Source organism: Rhinolophus sinicus, linkage group LG04, assembly GCF_036562045.2.
Source record: "Rhinolophus sinicus isolate RSC01 linkage group LG04, ASM3656204v1, whole genome shotgun sequence".
Taxonomy (NCBI): Eukaryota; Metazoa; Chordata; class Mammalia; order Chiroptera; family Rhinolophidae; genus Rhinolophus; species Rhinolophus sinicus.
In genome coordinates, this window is record NC_133754.1 from 147128109 (window position 1) to 147151676 (window position 23568).

At 40.5% G+C, this 23568-nt stretch overlaps 1 protein-coding gene across 2 annotated transcripts in view; it reads left to right on the plus strand.

Moving 5' to 3' along the window:
• PCSK5 (proprotein convertase subtilisin/kexin type 5) overlaps positions 1 to 23568 on the plus strand; it is a 404636-nt gene that overhangs the window by 358418 nt on the left and 22650 nt on the right. Inside the window, exons 25-33 of one of the 2 annotated variants that reach the window (XM_074330572.1) lie at positions 1182 to 1224; positions 3786 to 3922; positions 4779 to 4979; positions 9504 to 9584; positions 13507 to 13590; positions 14806 to 15001; positions 18928 to 19145; positions 20071 to 20307; positions 23224 to 23454. In XM_074330572.1, the coding sequence (XP_074186673.1) occupies positions 1182 to 1224; positions 3786 to 3922; positions 4779 to 4979; positions 9504 to 9584; positions 13507 to 13590; positions 14806 to 15001; positions 18928 to 19145; positions 20071 to 20307; positions 23224 to 23454 (1428 nt within the window). The remainder of the gene's footprint in view (positions 1 to 1181; positions 1225 to 3785; positions 3923 to 4778; positions 4980 to 9503; positions 9585 to 13506; positions 13591 to 14805; positions 15002 to 18927; positions 19146 to 20070; positions 20308 to 23223; positions 23455 to 23568) is intronic. The other variant, XM_019736691.2, reaches the window with a different exon arrangement.

Below are 23568 nucleotides of genomic sequence, written 5' to 3' on the forward strand. Positions count from 1 at the left end.
TTCTGAGGAACCCTGTGTAAATGGCAGAGCCTCTTCTAGAAATGTTTCCACTATTACTTTTGGTGCAATGCATTGGTTGTATTATGTGTAACATATAGTAGTGTTGTCTTTCAACAACCCTAGGAGGACCCAAGGTGAATGTTTGGCTAAAGATTCGGGCAAAGGTCTACCACCAAGAGGCAGACTTTGTGAAACCAAAACAGCCTAGAGTAGATCAGAAAGGAAATCTATGCACTAAGTTCAAAGGACATTATTTTGTTTTGTTTAAATATAGTTAAAGGTAACATAAAATCTTCACATACCAAGAGGAATGTTTTAAAGAGGAGCAGTTGTTTTCCATCTCCTCTTAGAATGAAAAGAGCAGGACTGGGATATAACAGATAGAAAGAACTGGCTCGAGGTAACTCACTCAGAAGGATTGCAGACCAGAAGAAGTCATAGCATTTCCTAAATCATTGGATTTGGGATTTGGCATCTTTCAGGGAGGGTTAGGAAGGAGGGAAATAGACTGAGTCAGTGATTCCCAAAGTCCTTTCTCTCTCATTAAGTCCCCTGAAAGCTGCAGGAAAGAGTCCTTCTCTGAGTCAACAAAGAAACATTGAATCATTATACCTAAGGAGAACAGGACAGTTTCTTTAAGGGGGTTGTGAAGTGTGGAACACAAAGTAGATACTGTATTGGGGAGAAAAAATTGTCCAGGTTTCAAAGGAGCCTCCCAATAATTCCTCACGTTGGCAGGCATTTGGGTAATTCACGGAAAACCCACTATTCAGAGGTAGAAGCCTGAAGCCCCTTCCAAGTGTGTGTGTGTGTGTGTGTGTGTGTGTGTGTGTGTGTGTGTGTGATGCATTTACATTCGCAGAAGCCTGGAGTTTCTCAAAGTGGATGGTTTCTGATCTGTAATTCGAAAACCCAGTAGCTTGGGCCTATTCCTCCTGGAAAGTTAGGGCCAACCACTTATAAGACTTCTTACTTTTCTAGCTTTGATAAAGATAAATCATAGCGTACATCTTGTTACTAATTAAAAATGGTTCAATCTGTTCAAATACAATTTCTGGATAGTACATTTCATAAAACTATCCCAGAAGATTATTTGTCTCAAGCCAAAATTTTTCCAAAGCCCATTTTTCCAAATGAACTCTTGGTGATTATTATTTTTCATTATTGTAATTGTTTTCCAGATGATCCAGGAAGCTGCACATCATGCGCTACGGGGTATTACATGTAAGTCTGGCCTTCTTTTTCATGGCACTAACTTTTCTGCAGTTAAAGCATTACTGACTTAATCCTAAATCAGTGATTAAAGGAAAGAGGCCCTATAGCCTGAGGGAACTCTGCCCTGTCAGCCTCTTAATGAACAGTTCTTGGATTCAGCAATAAGAGCCCAGCTGTTTTCTTGCCTCAAAAGGAGGCCTTCTCTTTCTTGGTCCTGGAAGTCACCCAACCTGACACTGGTGTCTAGGAATCTTGCCATGGGTTACCAAGATTCAGACCTTGCTGGTTCTGGACAGACCTTAATAAAATACCCGACCCCAGGCAAGCTGTTTCCATATGTCTGCATGGACACCTTGTCCTTACCAAGAGTTGGACTGTCCAGGATGAAGCCAGGTGCTACATTAACTATGTTAAATGAAACACAGACAACCATCACCCTCAAGTTCTCTAATACAAACCTACAAATCAAACATGGTATGCTTCAACGTTACCACCCCTTCCTATTCTAGTCTCTCTTCCAGGGTACATTGGTGCCTATCTTGGGAGAAAAACTAAGTAAAGAAGGGAGATGAAAAGAAAGGGAAGGCCCACATAATGCATAGGCTATATAATTCCTCCCTGTCATCCTAAGAACTAGGGAGTTTTGTGATTAACAAACTCTCACATCCCTTTTTCCTCTTTACCTTTCCGTGAACATCATCGGACACAGGATCAATGTTATTCTCCAGAAGAGAAAACTGAAGCTCAGAGAGGCTATGGGTTCCCTCACATTGCACCAAAAGCTAGCAGAGGGTCTAGACTTGGGTCACCTCAACTTTGGTGGGCTCAATTCCAACAGACTTGAAATGTGGCAGTGGGTAAGAGGACATTAAAAGGGATGAGGTGGATGGGAGGGAAAGGGAAACTCAGCAAGCTGAAACATATTAAAAACAGTCAGTTAACCTTATCATTACTTAACTTATGGTTTTAATTCAGCTTTCCAAGAGTAGACTATTATTCTCTACATTGACCATATCTCTACATCCCTGCACTCTTGACATACTGATTTAAATTATTGTTCCATTTAAACAGGGGAAGAGGGGTGGAGAAGAGGCCCCCAGACTTGACTATTAGAAGGTAGACCAGATGACAGTAAATTAGTCAGAAATTTGTCAGCATGTTCATAGTTGGCATTTACCCAGCCTATGGCCTGCCACAGACACCCCAAGCAGAGATAAACAGCAGAGATAAACATCCTTGGTGATGTCACATGGTTAGGGGCACAAAATGTTCCTCGGAGAACCAACGAAGAAGGACTTAGACTCAAAGAAATAGTGACCGTGTAGAAGTAGACGAGGAATTCTCCTCTTTATCCCCCTTACGACTCTGCATCCCTCCAGCCTAACGACCCTTCTTCATTTTGATTCTAGAACATACCCTTTGATCTGCACCTACTTCCTTTGTCACTTGAGAGCATCATCTGTTAAACTTCGGAGCCAGAACTGTCAGCCTCTCCAACTCACCACTGCCCACTAATGAGAATGTTTCATAAAACCCTTTGAGAAACGAACACAACAGATCTTTAAATAACATCATTCCATTCAATGTCATTTCATTATAACACTAAGATGCTGTAGAAACTTAACTCTTGTTTATATAAATTAGCCTATGGTAAAATTGGTTTCGTTATACATCATTTCACTTGAAGTCGAAGAACCTATCAACCACATTAAGTGAGGACCTACTGTTTGCTAAAAAGAACATGCCTGATATTACTAAGGGTAGAACACACATTTATAACCCTTCAGAATATTTACCAACTTTGAATACAGCTAATACAACACTGTACAATAAAAATTGTTAAGGAAGAAATGCAAAGCCTTCCTCTGATATCTTGTTAATGGTATAAAATTTATCAAAGGGCGAAGGTCAACTTTTTCCACTTCCCCTTCAAATGAAACTGTAATTCAGTTGAGTCTGAAACACATTTTACTGTTGAATAAAAATAATGGACATAACACATAAAAATACATACAGATAAAAGCTAAGGCACTTCAGTATTGATGCTAATAATCTGGTTACAGACATTTTGGTAAGCTCCTGGAACTCAAAACAGCTGTTTCAGACCTTGCTGGTACCAGGTAGCAAAAGTACACAAACTGTCTGTTCAAACAGATCTTGGCTAAAATCCCAGTTCTACTTTTAACTACTTATTAGCTTTGAGCACTTAACCTTGAGACTCAGTTCCCTTATTTAGAAATTAAAGATAAGTAACAGCTACTTGTATGGGGATTGTGCTGAAGTTTTAATGAACTAATATTTGACACATAATCAGTACTTCATTAATTAATATCGGCACCCCTTTCCTTCTCCCCAGCCTCCTCGCAGCTGCCCCGAGAACGGGCCCTTGGAGGTCCTGAGAGGTGGTTAATGACTTGTTTAGAGGGTACACACAGACCATGAGGAAGTTTTCTCCCTTGAAACCCACTTTTTTAAAACGATGCATCGACATATCTAAGGAGATTAAATTATGGTGGTTAAAAGAAATACATCAACATAGCTCATGGAAGAAACTCTATCTTTTCTCCTAGGTTTGAACACCGCTGTTATAAACTCTGTCCTGAGAAGACCTACACTGAAGAATTTGAATGCAAAGCGTGCGATACCAACTGCGGCAACTGTGACCAGAATGAGTGCTACTGGTGTGAGGAGGGCTTCTTTCTCTTGGGTGAGCCTGAGCATGGCATGGAACAAAGTGCAGACAGGTCTCCAGAACCCCATCCAGAAATAGGAGTGCCGTTTGATTGGCTTCAGGGTCTCTGTGTGCTGGCGCCTCTTGTCCAAGGAGGAATTTTAATTTGGTTTGAAAATAAACATTAGCCAGGACTACTTCCTTCTGCTTTGATTACTGAAGCATAGTTCCTATTTCACTAATTAATCTCAAATATCTCCAAGCTGATGGAAACAAGAGTGACTGCGGGGGCTGGGGGAGGATGATGGCAAATGCTTTAGAATCCAAGTCACCTGGACTGTTCAGAACCATGACTCGTTCCTTGAGACATAATCCACATTATATTCCTGAGCGCTGTAAAAGTTAAACAAGATCCTTCGTCTTGGGTTCTGGTCAATTCGTTGACTCTGATGGTAATGGATGTTTAGGAAAGAAATACATTGTGAGGCTTCCAGTTAAAGAACTACTAGTCCAGTGCTCTTGGATGCTTATGGGAGAGAGTGGGGCAGAAAGCCCACGAGGACCTCCGGGTGTTCTCTATAGAGATTCATTTTATGTACAGTTTTTCAAGGCATCGAGCGTGTCAAGTTCTTTCTTCTATGCTCTTAACTCTTTGAACTGATAGCCAATTTAAATTCTCACTTAAAAGAGGATTTAAAGTGTTAGATTTTCTTAAAAACACATTTCTCAGTTGAAATAAGCTAACACCACCTTGCTTTCTTTAAAAACAAATTCAAACAAAAATGTCCCTGAGACTCCCTTCGGCCTGTTCAGAACTTGGCCCTGCAGAGAGCAGCAAGCTAACACCAGGGTTCCTCCTGCCTTCATGTTGCCTCTCTGTGTTCTTATGTAGGCGGCAGTTGCGTGAGGAACTGTGGCCCTGGCTTCTACGGCGACCCAGAGATGGGCGAATGTGAGCCCTGCCACCGATCCTGTGAAACCTGCACCGGCCTTGGCTACAACAAGTGCAGCAGCTGCCGAGCAGGACTGCAGCTGCTGCATGGGACGTGTGTGGGTCCTACCCAGACCCAGATGGAAGGCAACTTCTGGAATGGTATGTGCCTCCCAAAAGAGATCGCAGGTGTCTAGCTGTCTTCTTGCCTCCCTCCTTCCCTCTTTAACCCTTGCTTTTGAAATATCCATTAGATGAAGGCTGGGCAGTGAAACACTTGGAATGAGAATCAAGTTTGGGTCTCTTTGATGCTCTGTGCAGGAGAGGGAAGGAGGCCGTAACTGGCATTTGTCAAGGAGGGAAAACCCAAAGGGCAATTTACAATTGGTCTGGCCACTTGGGTTTCTACTAGGATGGAGCAGACCTCCAGAGAAACGGCTAAACTACCATTTTCTTGAAGACTTCAGAATAGCTTCTATCACATTCGTGTATCTCTTTACCAAAGAAAGAGATACACGAATGTGATAGAAGCTATTCTGAAATAAAGGAAAACAGCCAGTAGAGTAGGTTTTTCAGTTAGGCAAGGAAAAACTTCTCGAAAGTATTGGAACTTAAGCTAAAACAACTTATCTGTCCAACTGGCTTATTAGAAATTGCCATCATTCAAGCTTGCCTTCTAAAACTTGCCCTCTCCAGTTGCAAATGGGAAAGTGGGGGTCCTGAGAAGGGGCAAGAAGGAGGAAGCTTGGAATCTAACAGTAAAGGTCTGCATGTATGCATTGCCATCTGAGTCTTCAGAACAGGCCTCCTCACCCTAGAGCCACAGTCACAGGCTTCCTTGTAAAGCAATTATAAACTTCAGTGTCCTCTCCATGTCTGAGGTGGTTTAAAACAAAATCCTCTTCCTGCTGGAAAAATCTGACTCACATTCTATGCAGAGACCCTCACAAAAACAAGAGATGCTCTCTGCTTGATTTCAAGGCTAGGATTTGTTTAAAAGGTTATTTTAGTGCAGAAACAACAGCAGCTGAAAAGCGGTCTGCTTGGGATAGGTCTTCTAAGGGCTGGTGAGAGTGAGAGTTCTGGGGTAGGAGAAAAGGCTCCTGCTGGGTTTCAAAGGAGAGACGTTTGTGGCTGCTGTCTACTATGACAGCACTGCATATGTGACTTAAAGGAAAAGCATCTCAGAGACCATGGCAAACCCAGCAGCCAAAGGCCACAGAGAACACAGGCTGATTTCAGAGACAGAGCTGGGAAGAAAATCATTCAATCCAGACTGGGATATTTCCCGTGAATTATAGCTGAACCAAAATGCTGAAAACAAGTTTGTATGCCATTCAAGCATTTAAGAGGCAGTGCAGGCCAAGGGGAAAATAGTCTGGTGCTGTGTTCCTAGCTCAGAACATCTGTATTTTATCTGGTATCCAGATGATGAAAAAAGTCCAGGGAGCCAAGTGGCAAAGCAGACTTGATCCCCCAAATGATTACACGTCCCTTTCAACTGGACTACGCACTTTGCAAGCAGAAACCAGGCCTTGATTGCTCCCCTTTGTCAAAGCACCACACCCACCCCTCTGTATTTTCTACTATCAAAATGTAATGTTTGTGAAGAGAGGAAGGAATTAGTCCATTTGGGGATTTAGCACTAAGAAGGGATGCATGAAGCAGATGAGAATGTTTCTCATGGCTGGACAAAAGTAATAAAGCCAATGACATGGCTGCACTTTTCCACTTCTATGATCTAGGAAATAAGACATACAGACTATTAACAGTGAGAAAAAACTGTTCCTTTATTGAACAAGGTAAGACTCAGCTTCCCCAGCATAGGTTAGGCACCACTGAAGTGGATAGTAAATGGAAATGCACTCCATAAAGTCCTGGGAGTATTTGAACCAAGGCCTACATCTTTCTCCTGACCTTTTCCTTAAACACACACACACACACACACACACACACACACACACACACAGTCGAGGGTGTAACAGGAGAGTGGAGGGTTCCAGAGAAAAGTACTAATTAGCCACACCTTTCAGATGATGGAAAGCAGATTGCAGTCACCTTGGTCAACTGTGAGGGAACCCAGACCAATTACAGAATGTTTATGAGAGAATGTAGCTGCATAGGTGATACCTACAAGGTGGGGGTGGGGGTGTTTTAAACACAGACGCAGATCCAGGTGGGAAAAGTAAGATGAGAAAAACTTCAGTCCATTCCTTCACACACACTACTCCCCAGGGGAAACAATAAGATTCATTTTTGCATCTTATGTTTGCCCCCATTGTCTATGTCAGCATGTACTAGGGAAATACCCTTGAAATAAAAATCCAACTAGAGTTCCCTGAACACCTCTTTGAATAAAGTGGCTATTCACAATGAGAGTGACAATGACGACAGAGCCATCATTCTTCATCAACTATCAACAGAGTGGAAATACCTCCTATCTTAGCCCAAGGATGGAGATTTCCTACACATCAGACCATGCCTGGCAACTCCTCCAGCCAAGACTAAGTAATCTCCAAAGATGGCTGCTCAACTCATTGTTCTTCACACCACCAGAAAGCCACTGCACAGCAGTATAGATTATTCCCAGGTCCCCTGTCCCCGTCATGAGTACATTGTAAAGATTACTTAGTGTTGCTATGTGGCAGTCACAGAACCCATATTAAGTAGGCTGCTAATGGCTTCAGCAGTGACTCAGCCATCATACCGAGCCACCGCTGGTAGAAATGTTCAGGTGTGGCAGGCCATGGGCTTTGAAAGAAGATAATGGCTTCAGCTGGTTTCCTGAAACCATTGTTGGCAATGGCAACAGTTTACTCCATTACTGTTAAATCATTTGGATTTTCTTAAAGTGGTTTTCCTCCTGGTAGTATTGGAAAGTCCTAGGAATAATTCCTGCACACTTCCCCTACCCACCTAGTCCCATCATTGATTAAAACCATGTTTGTAGTGGGCTCTAATTACATATTCTGAAGGTAGTCTAACTTACAAAGCATAGACATAGTAAATTAACTTTCTATCTTTGACTACGTCCTAATAATTTATCACTACACTGTCTTTTGATCTTAATTCCTATGCTCTGAGAAAGACTAGAAAGCCAGAGTCAGTCACAAACACTGAAAGCCACTCACGTGTCAAAAAGTCTCAAGAGTGGGAGATATGTTGCCTAATAGAACTGAACTTTAGAGAACTTTAAAAGATGCCATGAAAATCTGATTTTTTGAAGGACTTTTAGATGTATACAGTTGCCTCACTCACAAGTGAGGACATAATTTTTACTTAATTAACCAATCAGAACTCAGAGTGCAGAAAACATACGTATCTGGGTAAGTAATTAAATCTTTAGCCTAGTGGTATAAAGAAGCCAAGTGTATCCACTTTCACTGATTGTTAAATATCCAGGAATTTTATAAGTGGATTGTAAAATCATTGGCAGCTTGAAATCAGCTATGTTGGAAGTATTTATACCACAGAAATTGGCAAACATGAAAAAAAATCAAGTTTTTTGTTTTGTTTTGTTTTCCAAAGAACCATTTTACTAGTATCCCACTGCTTTGGCTTCTACCAAATGATTTTACAATCCAAATTAATTACTAAAATATCTCTCTAGTGGATGTAGACTTTAGAATTACGCATATCTGAATCAATCCTGGCTCTGTTCTTTACTAGCTACCGTGTTTCCCCAAAAATAAGACCTAGCGGGACAATCAGCTCTAATGCGTCTTTTGGAGCAAAAATTAATATGAGACCTGGTATTATATTATATTACATTATATTATACCGGATCTTATAGTATAATAAAATAAAACCCTGCCTTACATTATATTATATAAGACCAGGTCTTATATTATAGTAAAATAAGACCCAGTCTTATATTAATTTTTGCTCCAAAAGATGCATTAGAGCTAATGGTCCAACTGGGACTTATTTTCAGGGAAATACAGTATGTGACCCTGAACAAGTCACTAATCTTCTCTGAGCCTCAATTTCCTCATCTATAAAATGAGAGCATGAAACTACTTCACACTAGGGCATTTTGAAAATTAAATGAGAGGACACTTACAAAGCTCCAGGCACATAATGATGATAAAAGTTAATCTGTTCCCTAACTCTTTAACCTGATCTAGTTTTAACGCATGAAACACCCATTCACTTTCAAAACACATTCACTTCCCTAGCTCATGAAAGAAGCAATTTGGGGGCCTAGAGAGCATACAAGTCTGGGAAAAGTAGTCCCAGAAAGAAGGCAGCAAATAATGGTCAGTTGGGATGCCCGATAGCCAGGCAGAGTCCTGACTTAACCAGGAATATATACTCACACAGATGTTGGTAGCAGTTTATTTATAATAACAAAGAAAAAAGAAACCAAGTGAATTATGGTTCATGCAAATAAATACACAAACCATTCAAAATAATATTTACAAGGAATTTCAATGGCAAGAGAAAATCCTATAAGATTCATATTAAGTGTAAAATGTAGGTATTATACATGCAGAAGATGTAAATGATTACACACATATATACATATGTAATTATACTCACACATTCAATAGAAAGATGGGAAACCTATGTGCCAAAATATGCAGAGCAGACATTTCTGGGTGGTAAGATTATAGGCAAACTTTATCTTCTTTATCCTTTTGCATTAAAAAAAAATAAAACACTTTATTTTTTCTAATAAAAAAGAGCCTGTGCCCACTTCAAGCCCATCTTTGGTGAAGAGCGTGCTGCAGGAGCGACGAAGGTGGAAGTTTCAAATCAAAAGAGGTAACAGGGAAATAGGGAGGAGAAGACAATCACAACATATGAAGAGAGTCTCAGTGATGTAGAAACCAATCCAAGAAGCTGGGTGGTGAGGAACAAATGGGATGAAGGAGTCATAAGAGAGAAAGAGAGAGAGGAGGGGACCACAGCGTAAAATGTAAGTGCGTGCTCAAAAGGGAACGACTGGGAGGAAATTCAGGAGTGGAGACTTCTAGAACATTTAAAGATGTTTCTGATGTGCTAAGTGGTTATGCCTGGGAGAGGGAGGCTATCAAGAAAAGCCTCTGTCCTTGCAGCTCTTTATTCGGCTGAGAAAGCACCTTTTACTTCCTTAGTCACTGCAGCATTATTTGAAATAGCAAAGATTAGAAAAAAACTAAATGATTATCAATAGGAGACTAGAAAAATGAAGTATGATACATCTATGCCATGGAATACTATGGAGCCATAAACAAGAACGGGGAGGTTCTTTATGTACCGAAAAAGAATGGTCTTCTAAATATACTGTTATCAACAACAACAAAAAAGTCAATGTGATAAACAGTATGTATAAGAAGGGTGAAGAAGGGATTAGGAGGGAGACTTCACAGTATATGCCTTTTCTACATCTGAACCATGTGAGTATTACTTTTTTAATAAAAAAGAACCCGTTTTATAAGATAGAGCTATAATTATTTTTAAAGGACAGACACTACATTTTCTTGGTCAAGGTGATTTTTGTTTTTGAGATCATGTCCAGTATAGAATTTATAGAGTGGAAAAAAAGAAAAACTGTGATCAAAGTCAAAATTTCCTTGTTGAGACAGTCATTAATAATCTTCTATGATAAAGAGCCCTCGTTGTGGGTGACTATTCATTGCCCATGCTTAATTGCTGTTAACTGTGTGTGCAGAGCACCCTCTAGTGGAAATATGGGGGCATTACAAAATTTTACACCAAGTGTATCGCAGTAAAATCTCAAATTGCCAAAATGTGAGATATGTGTAATTATAAATACATGTGAATGTGTAGATATATACATTATATTTTATACAAATATGAAAACATTAATGAAAACTCATATCTTTGTGACTACAACATTTTAGTTTTAAAATAATAAAACCAAAAGAAAATCAACCCACAGCCTGGACATATATTAAAGATTTTCAAGGTGCTCAATGTCTGCTGAATATTATTTTGTTATTATTTTTTGAATAATTCCTCTCAGCCATTAAGTATCTTTTTTCTCAGCTTCACTGAGATATAATTGACACATGACATTGTGTAGCTTAAATGTATATAAGATGATAATTTGATACACGCATACAATGCAAAATGATCACTATAGTAAGGTTAGTTAACATATCCATCACCTCCGTAGTTATTTTTTTGTGTGTGTGGTAAGAACTTTTAAGATCTATTCTCTTAGCAACTTTCAATTGTACAATATAGTATTGTTAACTATAGTCACTAGGCTGTACAATATATCCCCAGAATTTATTCATCTTATAGTTGGAAGTTTGTACCCTTTGACCACCTTCATCCTTCCCTCCACCCTACGCACCAGCAGCCCTGGCAACTGTTTCTATGAGTTTATTCCACATATAAGCATTTGTCTTTCTCTGTGTTTCTCTTAGCATAATGCCCTCAATGTTCATCCATGTTGTTGCAAGTGACAGGATTTCCTTCTTTTTATGGCTAATTAATATTCCATTGCCTATGTATGCCACATCTTTTTTATCCATTCATCTATCAATGGACACCTGGGTTGTTCCCATTTCTTAGTTATTGTAAATAATGCTGCAATGAACACTGTGGGCAGATCTCTTTTAGGTAGTGATTTCATTTTCTTTAGTTACATACCCAGAAGTGGGATTGCTGGGTCATATGGTAGCTCTATTTTTTAATTTTTTGAGGAACCTTCATACTGTTTTCCATAGTGGCTGCACCGATTTGCAATCCCACCAACAGTGCACGAGGGTTCCCTTTTCTCCACATCCTCACCAACACTTGCTCTCTCTTGTCTTTCTGATAACAGCCATTCTAACAGGCGTGACGTGATATCACGTTGTGATTTTGATTTGAATTTTCCTATTGATTAGTGAGAACTGATGTTAACAACAGAAATGTTGCTCATCTCTCTGTTGCCCTTTTTTTGGGTTAAATGATATCGTCAGGTTAAAAAAGAAAAGACTCAGTCGTGTTGAGAGTCTCTCGGACCACTTTTGTGAAAATCCTGTGACTAGCATTGCTCTGCTCAGGGCTAATATAGCTCTTTACAGATCCTCCATAGAGAGTAAATACATCAGTCAGTCAGTCTGGAAAACCAGGGCAAAGTTTTCTCTCCAAACTAGGAAAAAAGACTGCCACTCAGTATGACAGGATGGATAATCATTTATATCTCTGTATCTATATCCATACCTACCTTGGAATCTAGTTTTCCCTGCAACAAGGCTCACCAGCTCATTAACCATGAGTGCCATCATAGAAACCAAGCCAAGCCACCCGGTGCCACTCCAGGTATAGAACAGAGGAAAGAGAGCGGGAAATAAAGCAAAAGCCTGAGAAATGTGGTGGAATGGTAACAAATGAGGGACTTGGGAGAGAGGAGAAAGAAAGCAGACGTTCCGAAATGCCATTTACTGAGCTGTTGTGTGCACACTTTACACACATTACCTCATTTAGTCTTCACAACAGTCCTAGAAGGGAAGAATCATTTTCTCTCATTTTAGAGGCATGGAAAAGTAGGACTCTGAGATTTAATTACTGTAACCATGGTTACCCTGCCCATAGGCAGCACAGCTGGGATCTGAAGGCAGTTGTGCCTAGAGAGCCAACTCTACCAGACTGACTCTCGGGAAGAGAAGAAAGGACTTGTAAGGCAAGAGAGGGAAGGAGGAAAAGAGGGAAGGACGAAAGGAAAGGAGGGAAGGAGGGAGGGAAGGAAGGTAAGAGGAAGGGAGGGAGAATGGTAAGGTGCCAACAAGAACAACTGACTGAGGGTCAGGGTCATTCATATCACATATTCTGAGTTAGCACTTCTTTTTCTAATTTCCCCCTGCGTCAGCCTGCTCATTTCTAAGCAGTTACGGAAATTTACTCACGATCTTGATGCATATTGATTGAGTGATGTCTCTGAGGCTGTTATGTATGTCTCTGAAACTTTCCCGCGGAGTTGCTGACTTCCTGGAAAAGCCTGCTCATTGAATGCTCTTAGAGGGAAAGAGAGTAGGGGAACAGCTCTAATGTTTCCCAGGTGAATATTAACCTGGGATGGCCTGCTTATCACGTGACCAACCAGAAAGCTCACGAGTGGCTCCATTTTGGTGATATTTAACAATAATTTGGGACAAATTCAAGATGAGATAAATTTAGGCTGCATTCCACCATGGCTACTCTGAAGAATACAGAGACTCAAACGTTGACCAATTATGAGATCTGGTTTCAAAGAATGAAAAAAACAAACAAACAAAAAAGTTTCTCCATGAAAGACACAATAATGTCTCAGTTATCATCTTGGAGTGAAGAGAAGTGGTCATCTAAGAATCTTGGGGAAATAAATGATTAATTTTGAGTTGAAAATTCTTTCATGCAGGCACACACACAAGTACACAAACACTCGCTCCACATATTTTTAATATATGAAAGAAGTAACGTTTGTTAGTTTAAATATCCGCTTAGTGTTTAAGGCTATCCTGTCTCTGGAATTTTGCCAAGAAAGTCTTGATAATCAATTGTCAATGAAGGAGTAAGAGGAAAAAAAAATGAATGAATGAAATGCATATAATAGGCAATGGGCAGGTGTCAACTTGTAGGTAATATAAAATTGAAGGGATTCTATTTGGGGCAGGAAGGGAGACAAGATGACCCGTGAGATCTTCTCCAACACTGTAATGCTATGAGCCTGCTCAAAGGAATCTGACTTCTTGTTTCTTTCCCTACACAGACATTTTGAGAGACTACCAGCCTTGTCATTCTTCTTGTAAAACCTGCAATGGATCTGCAACCCTGTGTTCCTCATGTCCGAAAGGTCAGTGTGACAGGAGGGGGCAGTGGCCATGCCAATTCATTGTAACGCATGCATATTATTATCTTTGGGTAAGGGGTTTGCAGGACACGATCTAGTCCCATCACATGTTCCTACCACAGTGGCTACCCTGGAGAAATGCAGGGACCCAAACCCTGACCTGTAATAAAAGCTGGCTTTCAAGGGACCAAAACAAAAAAAAAAAAGAAATGCTTCCTATCCAAAAGCATGATGACGTTAGTGATGGATTTGGCTACAGAATTTGTTAGGGTTTCTGGGTACTTGACATTTCTAGAGGTTACACTGCTCGTTTCAAGTGCATTAACCGAAAACAAGAGTATTTACAGAATCTAAGTGGGAATAAATAGTTTACCTGTTATTTCTTTATTCATTTCTGGTACTGAATTTAGGGGAGAAAAAAAAAAAGATAACAACTTAAATTAATTGCTTCATTGTCTATAAAAACAAAACATCAGAAACAACAACTTCCATGAATTAGGGGGATATTTTATTCGCATGGTGCATTAACATTAAGAATTAAGAATGTTATGCTCCCATTCAGGTGATCATTATGTTGGAGTGTGCAATGTTAACAGTGAGATGGGAGGCAAAAATAACAGAATTTAAAATAATAGGTGTACCAGGATCCTGCACCTTCAAAATATAGAAGTTTGCACACAAAAATTGAAGGAATTTTCTTGGAATTTTGCAGTTGAATGGGATTTTAAAATTGTTTTCTTTAATAATGATGTTATCTGATTTTTTTCAATTAAAAATAAATAGATGGATCCTCTGTTGGGTGGAAGACTTGCTACTATGTTAGTGTCCTAACAAGATAGGCTTTGGGGAACACAATAGATCCCATCACACTGTGCCTGTATAACTGCCTTACACCAGAAAGACAAGGTGTTAAGAGCCTGATCAGCTGGGCAAAGAGAAGCCCCAGAGTGACCCAGTATCAGTAGGAAGCAAAACAAAACGAAAAACAAACAGGGCAAAAGTCTCCGGTTTTCAATTTCCTTTCTAGAGATTTAACTCATCCTGCAAGACACAACATCACTGATACATTTCGGTATACCTAAATAAGTCTTTCAGATAGTTGGGTCTTTAGAGCAGTTGAAAAAGCTGTTGCGAGCGTCAGGTCTCAGCATGGATGTGTGTGCTGTTCAAGCGGACCCATGATGACCACCTGACCTGCCTTCTTCCCTGGTTTTCTAGGCTCATATCTGTTGGCTCAGGCCTGCGTCTCTGCCTGTCCCCAAGGCATGTGGCCCTCAGTGAGGAGTGGCAGCTGTGAGAACTGTACAGAGGATTGTGCCTCTTGCTCAGAAACCAATCTTTGCGAAAAGTGCCAGACTCAGCCAGAATACCCTCTCTTCCTCCACGAAGGCAGGTGCTACACCAAGTGCCCTGAGTAAGTTTCCCTCTCCCTTTGACTTCCGGCTCATGTTCATTCTCCTGCAGTACTTTAGGGACAATTCCTTCCCATTCACCAAAGTTCTCTTCTCCTCCCTGGTTCCAGTGCCTACAGAAGTATCCCTTCTTGACTGTCTACTGTCACGGTGGGCCACGGCAGCCAAAACTTACATAACGCCAGATGCACACTTCTCTCTTGTGATGATTATATGGATATATTTTTACTTTTGTGAAAACATGTTCTTTTTCTACCTTGTATTTATGACCAAGTAATTGTCTTTTTTCCATCACAGAAGTAAGACTGTGATAGGCGTGGAACATGTGAACTTCTTCTAACTGTTGAAAGTAGATGAGATATGGATCACAGATAATAAATAAATACCCGGTTAATTATTTATGGATTCTTCATGGCTTCCTGAGTCCCCTGGTTTATAATTCCTTCACTCTTCCTGTCACTATTCCCACCTCCAGGATTTACTGAAAGGGAAATGGAGATACCAAATGGGAAAGTATATCAGGCAACTTTCCAGTGACAAGCAACAAAAATGCCAAGTAGAATAACTGAGACAATACAGGGTTTATTATCATACCTAACAAAGCATTTAGAAATCCAGTATTGGCTCCTTTCACATCCTTGAAAACGCACAATCTTTCCATTTTTCTCTTGTATCTTCCTTAGCTTTTCCTCCCCTGACCCACATTATCTGCCCCATCGCCACACATCACCACCCCACGCTGTAACAACTGGAGACAGGAAAGGGCACGTTTCTCCTAGTTTATCTCTTTTTAAGACGAAAGAAAATTTCCTCAGACTTTCCTTCACATATTCAATTCAGTTCTACAGACACATATTCAGCATCTACTGGGTGTAAGAATTGATATTGGAAGCTACACTGAGATCAACTGAAGGAGGTCTGAGCCTGCAAAAGGCCGACAACACAGTAGGGGAGGTTTACATCAATCACTATTATAATCCTCAGTTTTTCCTCTATGTCTCTGAGACTGTTTCTGATTAGTTCATTCATTTATTCTTTTCTTTAGATCCCACATATAAGTGAGTATTTGTGAGTATCCACATATATGTGGTATATGTCTTTCTCTGTCTGACTTATCTCACTTAGCATAATGTTCTCTAGGTGGGGGGGTGGAGACAAGGGGGAAGGTGAGGGGATTAAAAAGCACAATCGGTAACCACAAGATTGCCATGGGGATACGAAAGTCAAATTTGGGAACATAATCAATAATGTTGTAAAGATTTTGTAGTGTATCCGATGGACACTTGTCCCATTAGGGAGACCACCTCAGGGATGATGTAGATGCCTGATCACTGCGTTGTACACCTGAAGCTGAACAATAATGAATGTCAGCTACAATTATATATATATATATAGTTACAAGAAGCGGAGTACAGTATTAGGAATAGAGACAGTGGAAATGTAATGGTTGCATGCAACATCAAAGGGATAGTAGATTGGGGGGGTTATCACTGTGTGAGGGATATAAATGATTAGTGTCTATTACATTGTTTTGTACACCTGAAACGAATAAAAAATTAATTAATTTTTAAAAAGATACAATCTAAGTAGGATAATTCATACATAGTGAAGTACAATGGCAAATTTGGCAATTCTTGCCAATATTTAATTAATATAAACAGCCAATTTCTATTTTCTAGCCACAAATAAATGGCTTATTTATCTTAAAAAAATATCACCATTGTACTTCTTAGAGCCTAAATAACAAAGAGCTAAGAAATTCCAAGGGAAAAGAAACCATTTAGAAACAGCTGCTGGTTGAGTGTCTGTGATATCTAGGCACTATGTATGCTAAGCGTTTTAAATGTACAATCAATCTATCCTCACATGAATCCTCTTATGCAGACACCATTGTTTTCCCCACTTTACAGATGAGGACAAGGGTAGCACGCCCAATATCACACAACTAATACATGGTACAGTCAAGATTTCCAAATCTCTCTAGCACTGAAGTACATGTGTATTGTCATTGCACAATGCCACTTTCTCATCCAACTGGGTTTTCTTTTTTCTTTTTTTTAAATAACAGCTTTATTGACATATAATTCACACACCACACAATTCAGCCATATAAAGTGTACAAGTCAATGTTTTTTAGTATATTCATACAGTTGTGTGATCATCACAATTGATTTTAAAATACTTCCATCATCCCCAAAAAACAAAATTCTGTACCCTTTGAGCAGTTACTCCCAATTTCCCCCAGCCCTAAGTAACAACTAATTTACTTTCTGTCCCTATAGATGTGCCTATTCTTGAATATTTCACATAAATAGAATGCTAAAAAATATGATCTTTTTGACTGGCTGCTTTTTACAGCCAGCTTCTTTTACATTTTCAAGTTGTTGATATTTCTGAGAAATTGCCCTTTTGGGTGTGATCCATCCTAAAACAGCAACAACATTTATAACAGCAACATAACCTGCACTAAAACAGCATCCAGGTATTCAGAATTATATGTACGTCAGCATTAGTGGCCACTACTTGTTCAAATATAATATATATATATATATATATATATATATATATATATATATATATATATATTCATGAAAAACAAAGTTTCAGTAGTAATATACATCATTATAGTGATTGTTCAAAAGACAATGTAAAACATAAGTTGCATTCATAGTCACCAAATATGAACAGATTTGAAGCTCTGGTAGAAGAAAAATGGTCTTCCTTTAAGCACTGTCACTATGGGTGTCTAAATTATAGGCAAAGCTCCAGAACCTCCAGACACAGCTTTCACATTACATATTCATCTGAGCCAAAACACTTCAATATAAAGTACTTTGAATTTAACAACTTAATATAGGTGGCCGTTTCTCCCAAAAAGAAACGTCTTCTTAAATAAAAATAACAGTGAAATAAAGTATTCACAAATAAGTTTTGTTAATGCAAGGAGAAGACAAGAGGACAAATTACTGGGCAGATCTATAAGGTGTGATAAAAAATTACAGTGAATGTTTAAATTTTTAAAAATGTATTACAGTAAGATACATTGCCATTAATCCCCCTCAAAATATTCCCCCCTCACTTCAAACACACTTATCCCATCATTCTTGCCATTTTCTGAAGCAGTTCTGAAAGTCCTCTTTCGCGAGTGTCTTTTGTTGTGCTGTCATGATTGCCTCAAGGTCCTGAATCAATTAAAAAAATTTACCTTTCATGGTCATTTTGACTTTGGGGAACAGCCAGAAGTTGCATGATGGCAGATCCAGTGAATAAGGTGGATGAGAACACACCATATGTTTTTATTTGACAGAAACTGCCATACCAGAAGCAATGTGTCACACGGAGCCTTTCTTATATATACAGACATAGAACTCCACCTGGAAGAAGTGAAGCACACAAACCAATCCTCCAATAGCGGTGTCCCAAATATGTTTGATGCTGTGTGCAAATGTTATATGTGTGTGTTTGAAAAAGCCATCAGAGGTTGGTTGAGAATATCCAAAAGCAAAGTGGTTCCAATTTTACAAGGAATTAAACCCTTTGAGCCTTTTAAAAATAATGTTTTGAATTTGTTAAATTGAATTTTTTTCATTAAACACATATTAAATGGAATAAAAAACATTTTCTGCTCTAACAAAAAAAAGAAGTGAAAATTAGGGGACAAAATAGGGAAATCAGAAGATGACTAAATTAAATATAAATTAACAAAGTTGTTTTCAAACAAACTAAATTCATGAGGATGCTATCTACCCTTTCATTTTATTTTTCCAGACTTGATGTTTGACCACACCTCCTCAGGAAATCTGATGGATTCATGTTGGTCCACAATAGCAGCACTCCTTCCATTTTCAGTCCTAACTCCTTTGCCACCAGGTCTGAATAATTTCCCTACTTGGAAGGCTTCTCCAGCCCATCTCTCTTCTCCCTACAGGGGCTTCTATGCAGAAGATGGCACATGTGGACGCTGTAGCTCCCCTTGCAAAACATGTAAAGGGAATGCCACCAACTGCCACTCTTGTGAAGGAGGCCTTGTCCTGCACCAGGGAGCGTGCCAGGAAACCTGCTCTGAGAGGCACGTGGCCGTGGAGGGGGTGTGCAAGCATTGCCCAGAGATGTGTCAGGAGTGCATCCATGAGAAAACGTGCAAAGGTATCTTGGAGCATCTCAGGAGAGAGTGTGGCTCTGCCAAGCCACCCGGCTGGGGGCCAACTATTGGAGGGCGGGATTTCCAAGCAGGACTAGGGGAATCAGTGTCCCTATCTTTACTGAAACTTATATACCTCTGTGCGCGTCACTGAGGAAAGTGAGGGTGAGATAAAGCCTTTCCATTATGGATTCTGTAAGTTAAGACAGACAAAAGCCCATTGTACGTGATTTCTTCCACATGCATGTACTGCGCATTTAGGGTGTGCCAAGCACTGTCCCAAGTTACCAGCAACTCTAAGACTAGCACTCTGACTAGGAGTTTTTTCTCTGGAATTATCTCCCAAGAAAGGCTTATTTCCTCTGCAGAATAAGACAGACTCATTTAACTGATGCTGTGCTATCCAAAGGATTCTTTTGGGGTAACCTAAAGTGTTTTCCAGAATTCCCTCCAAAAGAAGAGAATGAACATAAACACGCAATGCATTCTTCATACTGATTAACCATGTATATTTCATTGGTCTACCCTACCAGCAAATGAAAAATTAATCTAAGAATTCCTAAACTGCTTTCAGTGTTAAATAGAGCCTTAGGTGCTCAATACAGCTTGAAAAATCTGGTAATGCTTTTCGGGTTTTCAGAACAATACCTCCAGCATCTCAGCTATCACTTGTCTGCCACAGCACTATAATTTTTTGCACTCCTAAGCATTTCAGGATATAAACCCAGCACCATCTAATGGGGCCTCCATATGTGGGCTCCAAACCCAAGGCAGGGCTTGTGTGACATGGAGGATGTGTCCTGGTGGGGTGGGGATGGGGCAAGTGTACACTCAGGTCAAGTAGTGGGGGCTGGGCTAGCCACTGTGGAAGAAATGAATGCTTTTCTCCTGTCTCCTGGGGGTAACCTGCTGTATCTCCCTCCCCCACAGACTGTATGCCTGGGTCCTTCCTATATGAGGATACTTGCCATCAGTCCTGTCCCCAACACTTCTACGCGGACGAGCGCCAGTGCGTTCCCTGCCATGAAGACTGTCTGGAGTGCAACGGCCCCTCGGCGGACGACTGTGACCTCTGCGCTGACTCATCCCTGGTTCTCTATGATGGACAATGTTTGAATGCGTGTCCGGCAGGGACTTACTATGAAAAAGAGACTAAAGATTGCAAAGGTAAAAACCCAGGGTACACGGCCGAGTGCTGCATCCCCGGGAACCTAATGGGATTATGGGTTTCTGCCGAGACAAAGCAGGGTTTGCACAGTTCCAGCTCCAGAGCTGCTGTTCCACCCCTTTCCCTCATGTTTTCAATCTGCTCTGATTTATTGTTTTTCTTTAAATGAATCATTCGTTAGCTTTGATCATGTAACTTTTATCAGCAATGAGTCATGTTGACACTTCTCACAACAGTAGCGGATCAAAAAGGAGTCTCACGTGAACATTTACAACACAGATAATGGGCCTTAAAAGTCACCCGAAATGGAAGATTTTTCTTAAAACTTTAACTCATAAAGGTTTATAGCAGCATAAGGAATGCCCAGCCATAGAGGATTTTCTCGGTGCCTCATATCTCCCTTCATCATCTGCCTCCTAAAGCTCCCCTCCTTCCCTCCTCACCACCCTCAGCTCCTCCTGCCGTGGGTCCCCATTCCATCTCCCACTCAGCACATCAACCTCTACACATTCGAGAAAGGATCTGCTATTATTTATGTGTCCTTATGTTTCCACTGGGCATGGATTCTTTTCTTCTTACTAATTATCAGGAAACAGAAAAACTGAACAAATTGCCCATAACTAGAGGAATGCTCAAGCAAGTGAGAGACGCATTCTGGGAAAAGGGACTTATCTCCTTTTTCCCCATTTTTTTTTTGAGACATAATTGACATATTATACTTCATTTGTGTTAAGTTTAAGGTATACAGCATGATGACTTGATATACATATATATTGAAAAATTATGACTACAGTAAGGTCAGTTAACACATCCATCACTTCACATAGTTCCATTTTTATTTTTTTTATTTTTTTGTTAAGAACATTTAAGATCTACTCTCTTAGCAACTTTCCCAGTATACAATACAGCATTGTTAGCTATAGTCATAGGATTCACTAAAACGAGGCAACCTGTGGTAATTTAGCCCCCAGTGTTGCCTCCAAGCAAACAAAAGATTGAGAAGCAGGCCCCCTGAGCATAGTGCGAGTTCGAGGGTGAACTCACATGGCAGGAGAAACCTTGGGCTACCTATGTCCCAGAATGGATTCAGAGAAATGTTTTTTGGCAGGACATGAAGATGTATCTTACTCCTGAAGGCTTTCTGCTCTAGCCTTATGATCCAAATATACGCTTTGTGTGTTTTATGTAAAGCACTCTTTAGTGTCAATGTCCCAAAGAACATGGATTTGAAGATGGGCCACTGTGCCTGCGAAGCAGAAGAGACAGGAGTCAGCATGGGATGCATGGGAACTGAGGACTTGTTCCCACAAGAAGTTTAGAGATTCATCCAAAGGCCTGCAGTGCCATCTTACCTGTACTAGGGCAGGAAATGGGTTTCAACGTCTGACCTTTCCCTGGTGTTCAAAAATAAAAGTAATCTGCATATAGAGAATATTACAGGTCTCAGAATACATTTACTTAATTTACCAGATTTATTTTTCTCATTGAGAAAGGACCCTGGTTCTCATCCCATGGTTGCCCATTAGAATAAGGACCTTTGGAAAAATGCAGGTGCCTGGGCTCATTCAGACCAACTCAACTGTTGGAAACTGTCTTCATGTCTCTCCCTGCACTGTTATTGCACCTTCCTTCCACCAGTCCAGAGGGAGGCTGAGGGAAGCTGGCACTAGGAAAAAAAAGGGTGACGACCTTATTTTCCAGAAAGAAGAAACAAAGGACCTGAGCTAAACATTAAGATTTAGGTGGATGTAGAAAAGCATCCAGAACCATGCAATCTCCAAACAGGATCTCCTCTAAGAAACACAAGGACTTGGGATCCATTCTGATCACCCTGAATTATCCCCTACGAGATAGCATAGACACCTCTAAGAATCCCATACCTTTCCCAAAGCACTGGAGCAGAAATAGCAAGAGCTAATGTTCATTAAGGTCCTGTGTTTCACTCCTGACCGTCCCTTTTTCCAGTGAAGTGACTTAGCACATAGAGCCTCAATTTCCTGATCTAGATAAAATGAGATGATGACAATCACCATAATAATATTATGTGTCGAGTCAAACAGTGAGTGCTTACTGGAGGCCTACTATGTGCCATGTGCTCTTCCAGGCCTAAGGAACAGCAGGGGACAATACAGACAGAATTCTGCCCTCTTAGAGTTTACATTCTTTTGGGGAAGGCAGACTCTAAAGAAGATAAGTCAACAGGAAAATAAGGCAGGGAAGGGGGACAGGAAATTGGGCAGAATGATAGATGAAATTAGAGAGAGGGAGGCCTGGAACATATCACTGATAAATGCAGGAAGCAAACCACACATAGATCTGGAAAAAGAAAATTCTAGGCAGAGGTTAATGGCACTGCTAAAATGCCTAGGTTAACTGCTTTTATTTTATTTGTCTAACAAATATTTTCTGAGTGCCTATTATATGCCAGGCCCTCTCATAGGCGTTGTGCATTCATAAATGAATATAAAAGAGGCCTTTTTTGTCAATAGGTAATTATAATATATATCAATATTATGGCAAGTTCAAGGTATTCTGGGAAGTCACGGGAGGACCACAACATAGAGGAGTTATTGTGGTGAAAGGGCCACAAAGCAGTGTGGGCCCGTGATGCTGCAGAATTGCTTATTATCATTTTGCTGCAGTTTGGGAAATTACAGTAAGTCTTACTAAAGTTTCTGAGGTGGCTGTTGCAGGAATGCGCTGTCTAATTATTATAGAGAATTTTTTTCTCAATTTGCAACAAGAATGCTCTACCCAGAGCCCAAGAGCTGCACCCAATTCCTAGCTCCACACCCTTGGCACAGAGCCCTAGAAATCTCGAGAAGAAAAGAGGAACGAATGTGAATACTCCTCCCAGGGGGATGGGCGCCCTGGCCCTCTCTCACTCTCTGTCTGCTGCTCCCACCCGCCCACAGATTGCCACAAGTCCTGCCAGACCTGCTCATCATCTGGGACCTGCACAACGTGTCCGGAAGGCCTGAGCGTGAACAACCACGGGAAGTGTGTGCCTCACAAAGAATGCGCCCCCTCCGAGTACTGGGATGAGGGGGCTCTGGGCTGCAAGCCCTGTCACGCTAAGTGCTTCCGCTGCTCAGGACCCTCCGAGGACCAGTGTCTCACCTGCCTGAGGCACAGCCTCCTTCTCAGTGAGTCGTTTTCCTCTGAGGCGGGTTTTGTCTTTCCCTCCATCTGGGAAACTACCTTTCACAATGCCTGGTGCCCAGTAGATATTGGTGTCTTTCTTTTTAATGTTTTACTTT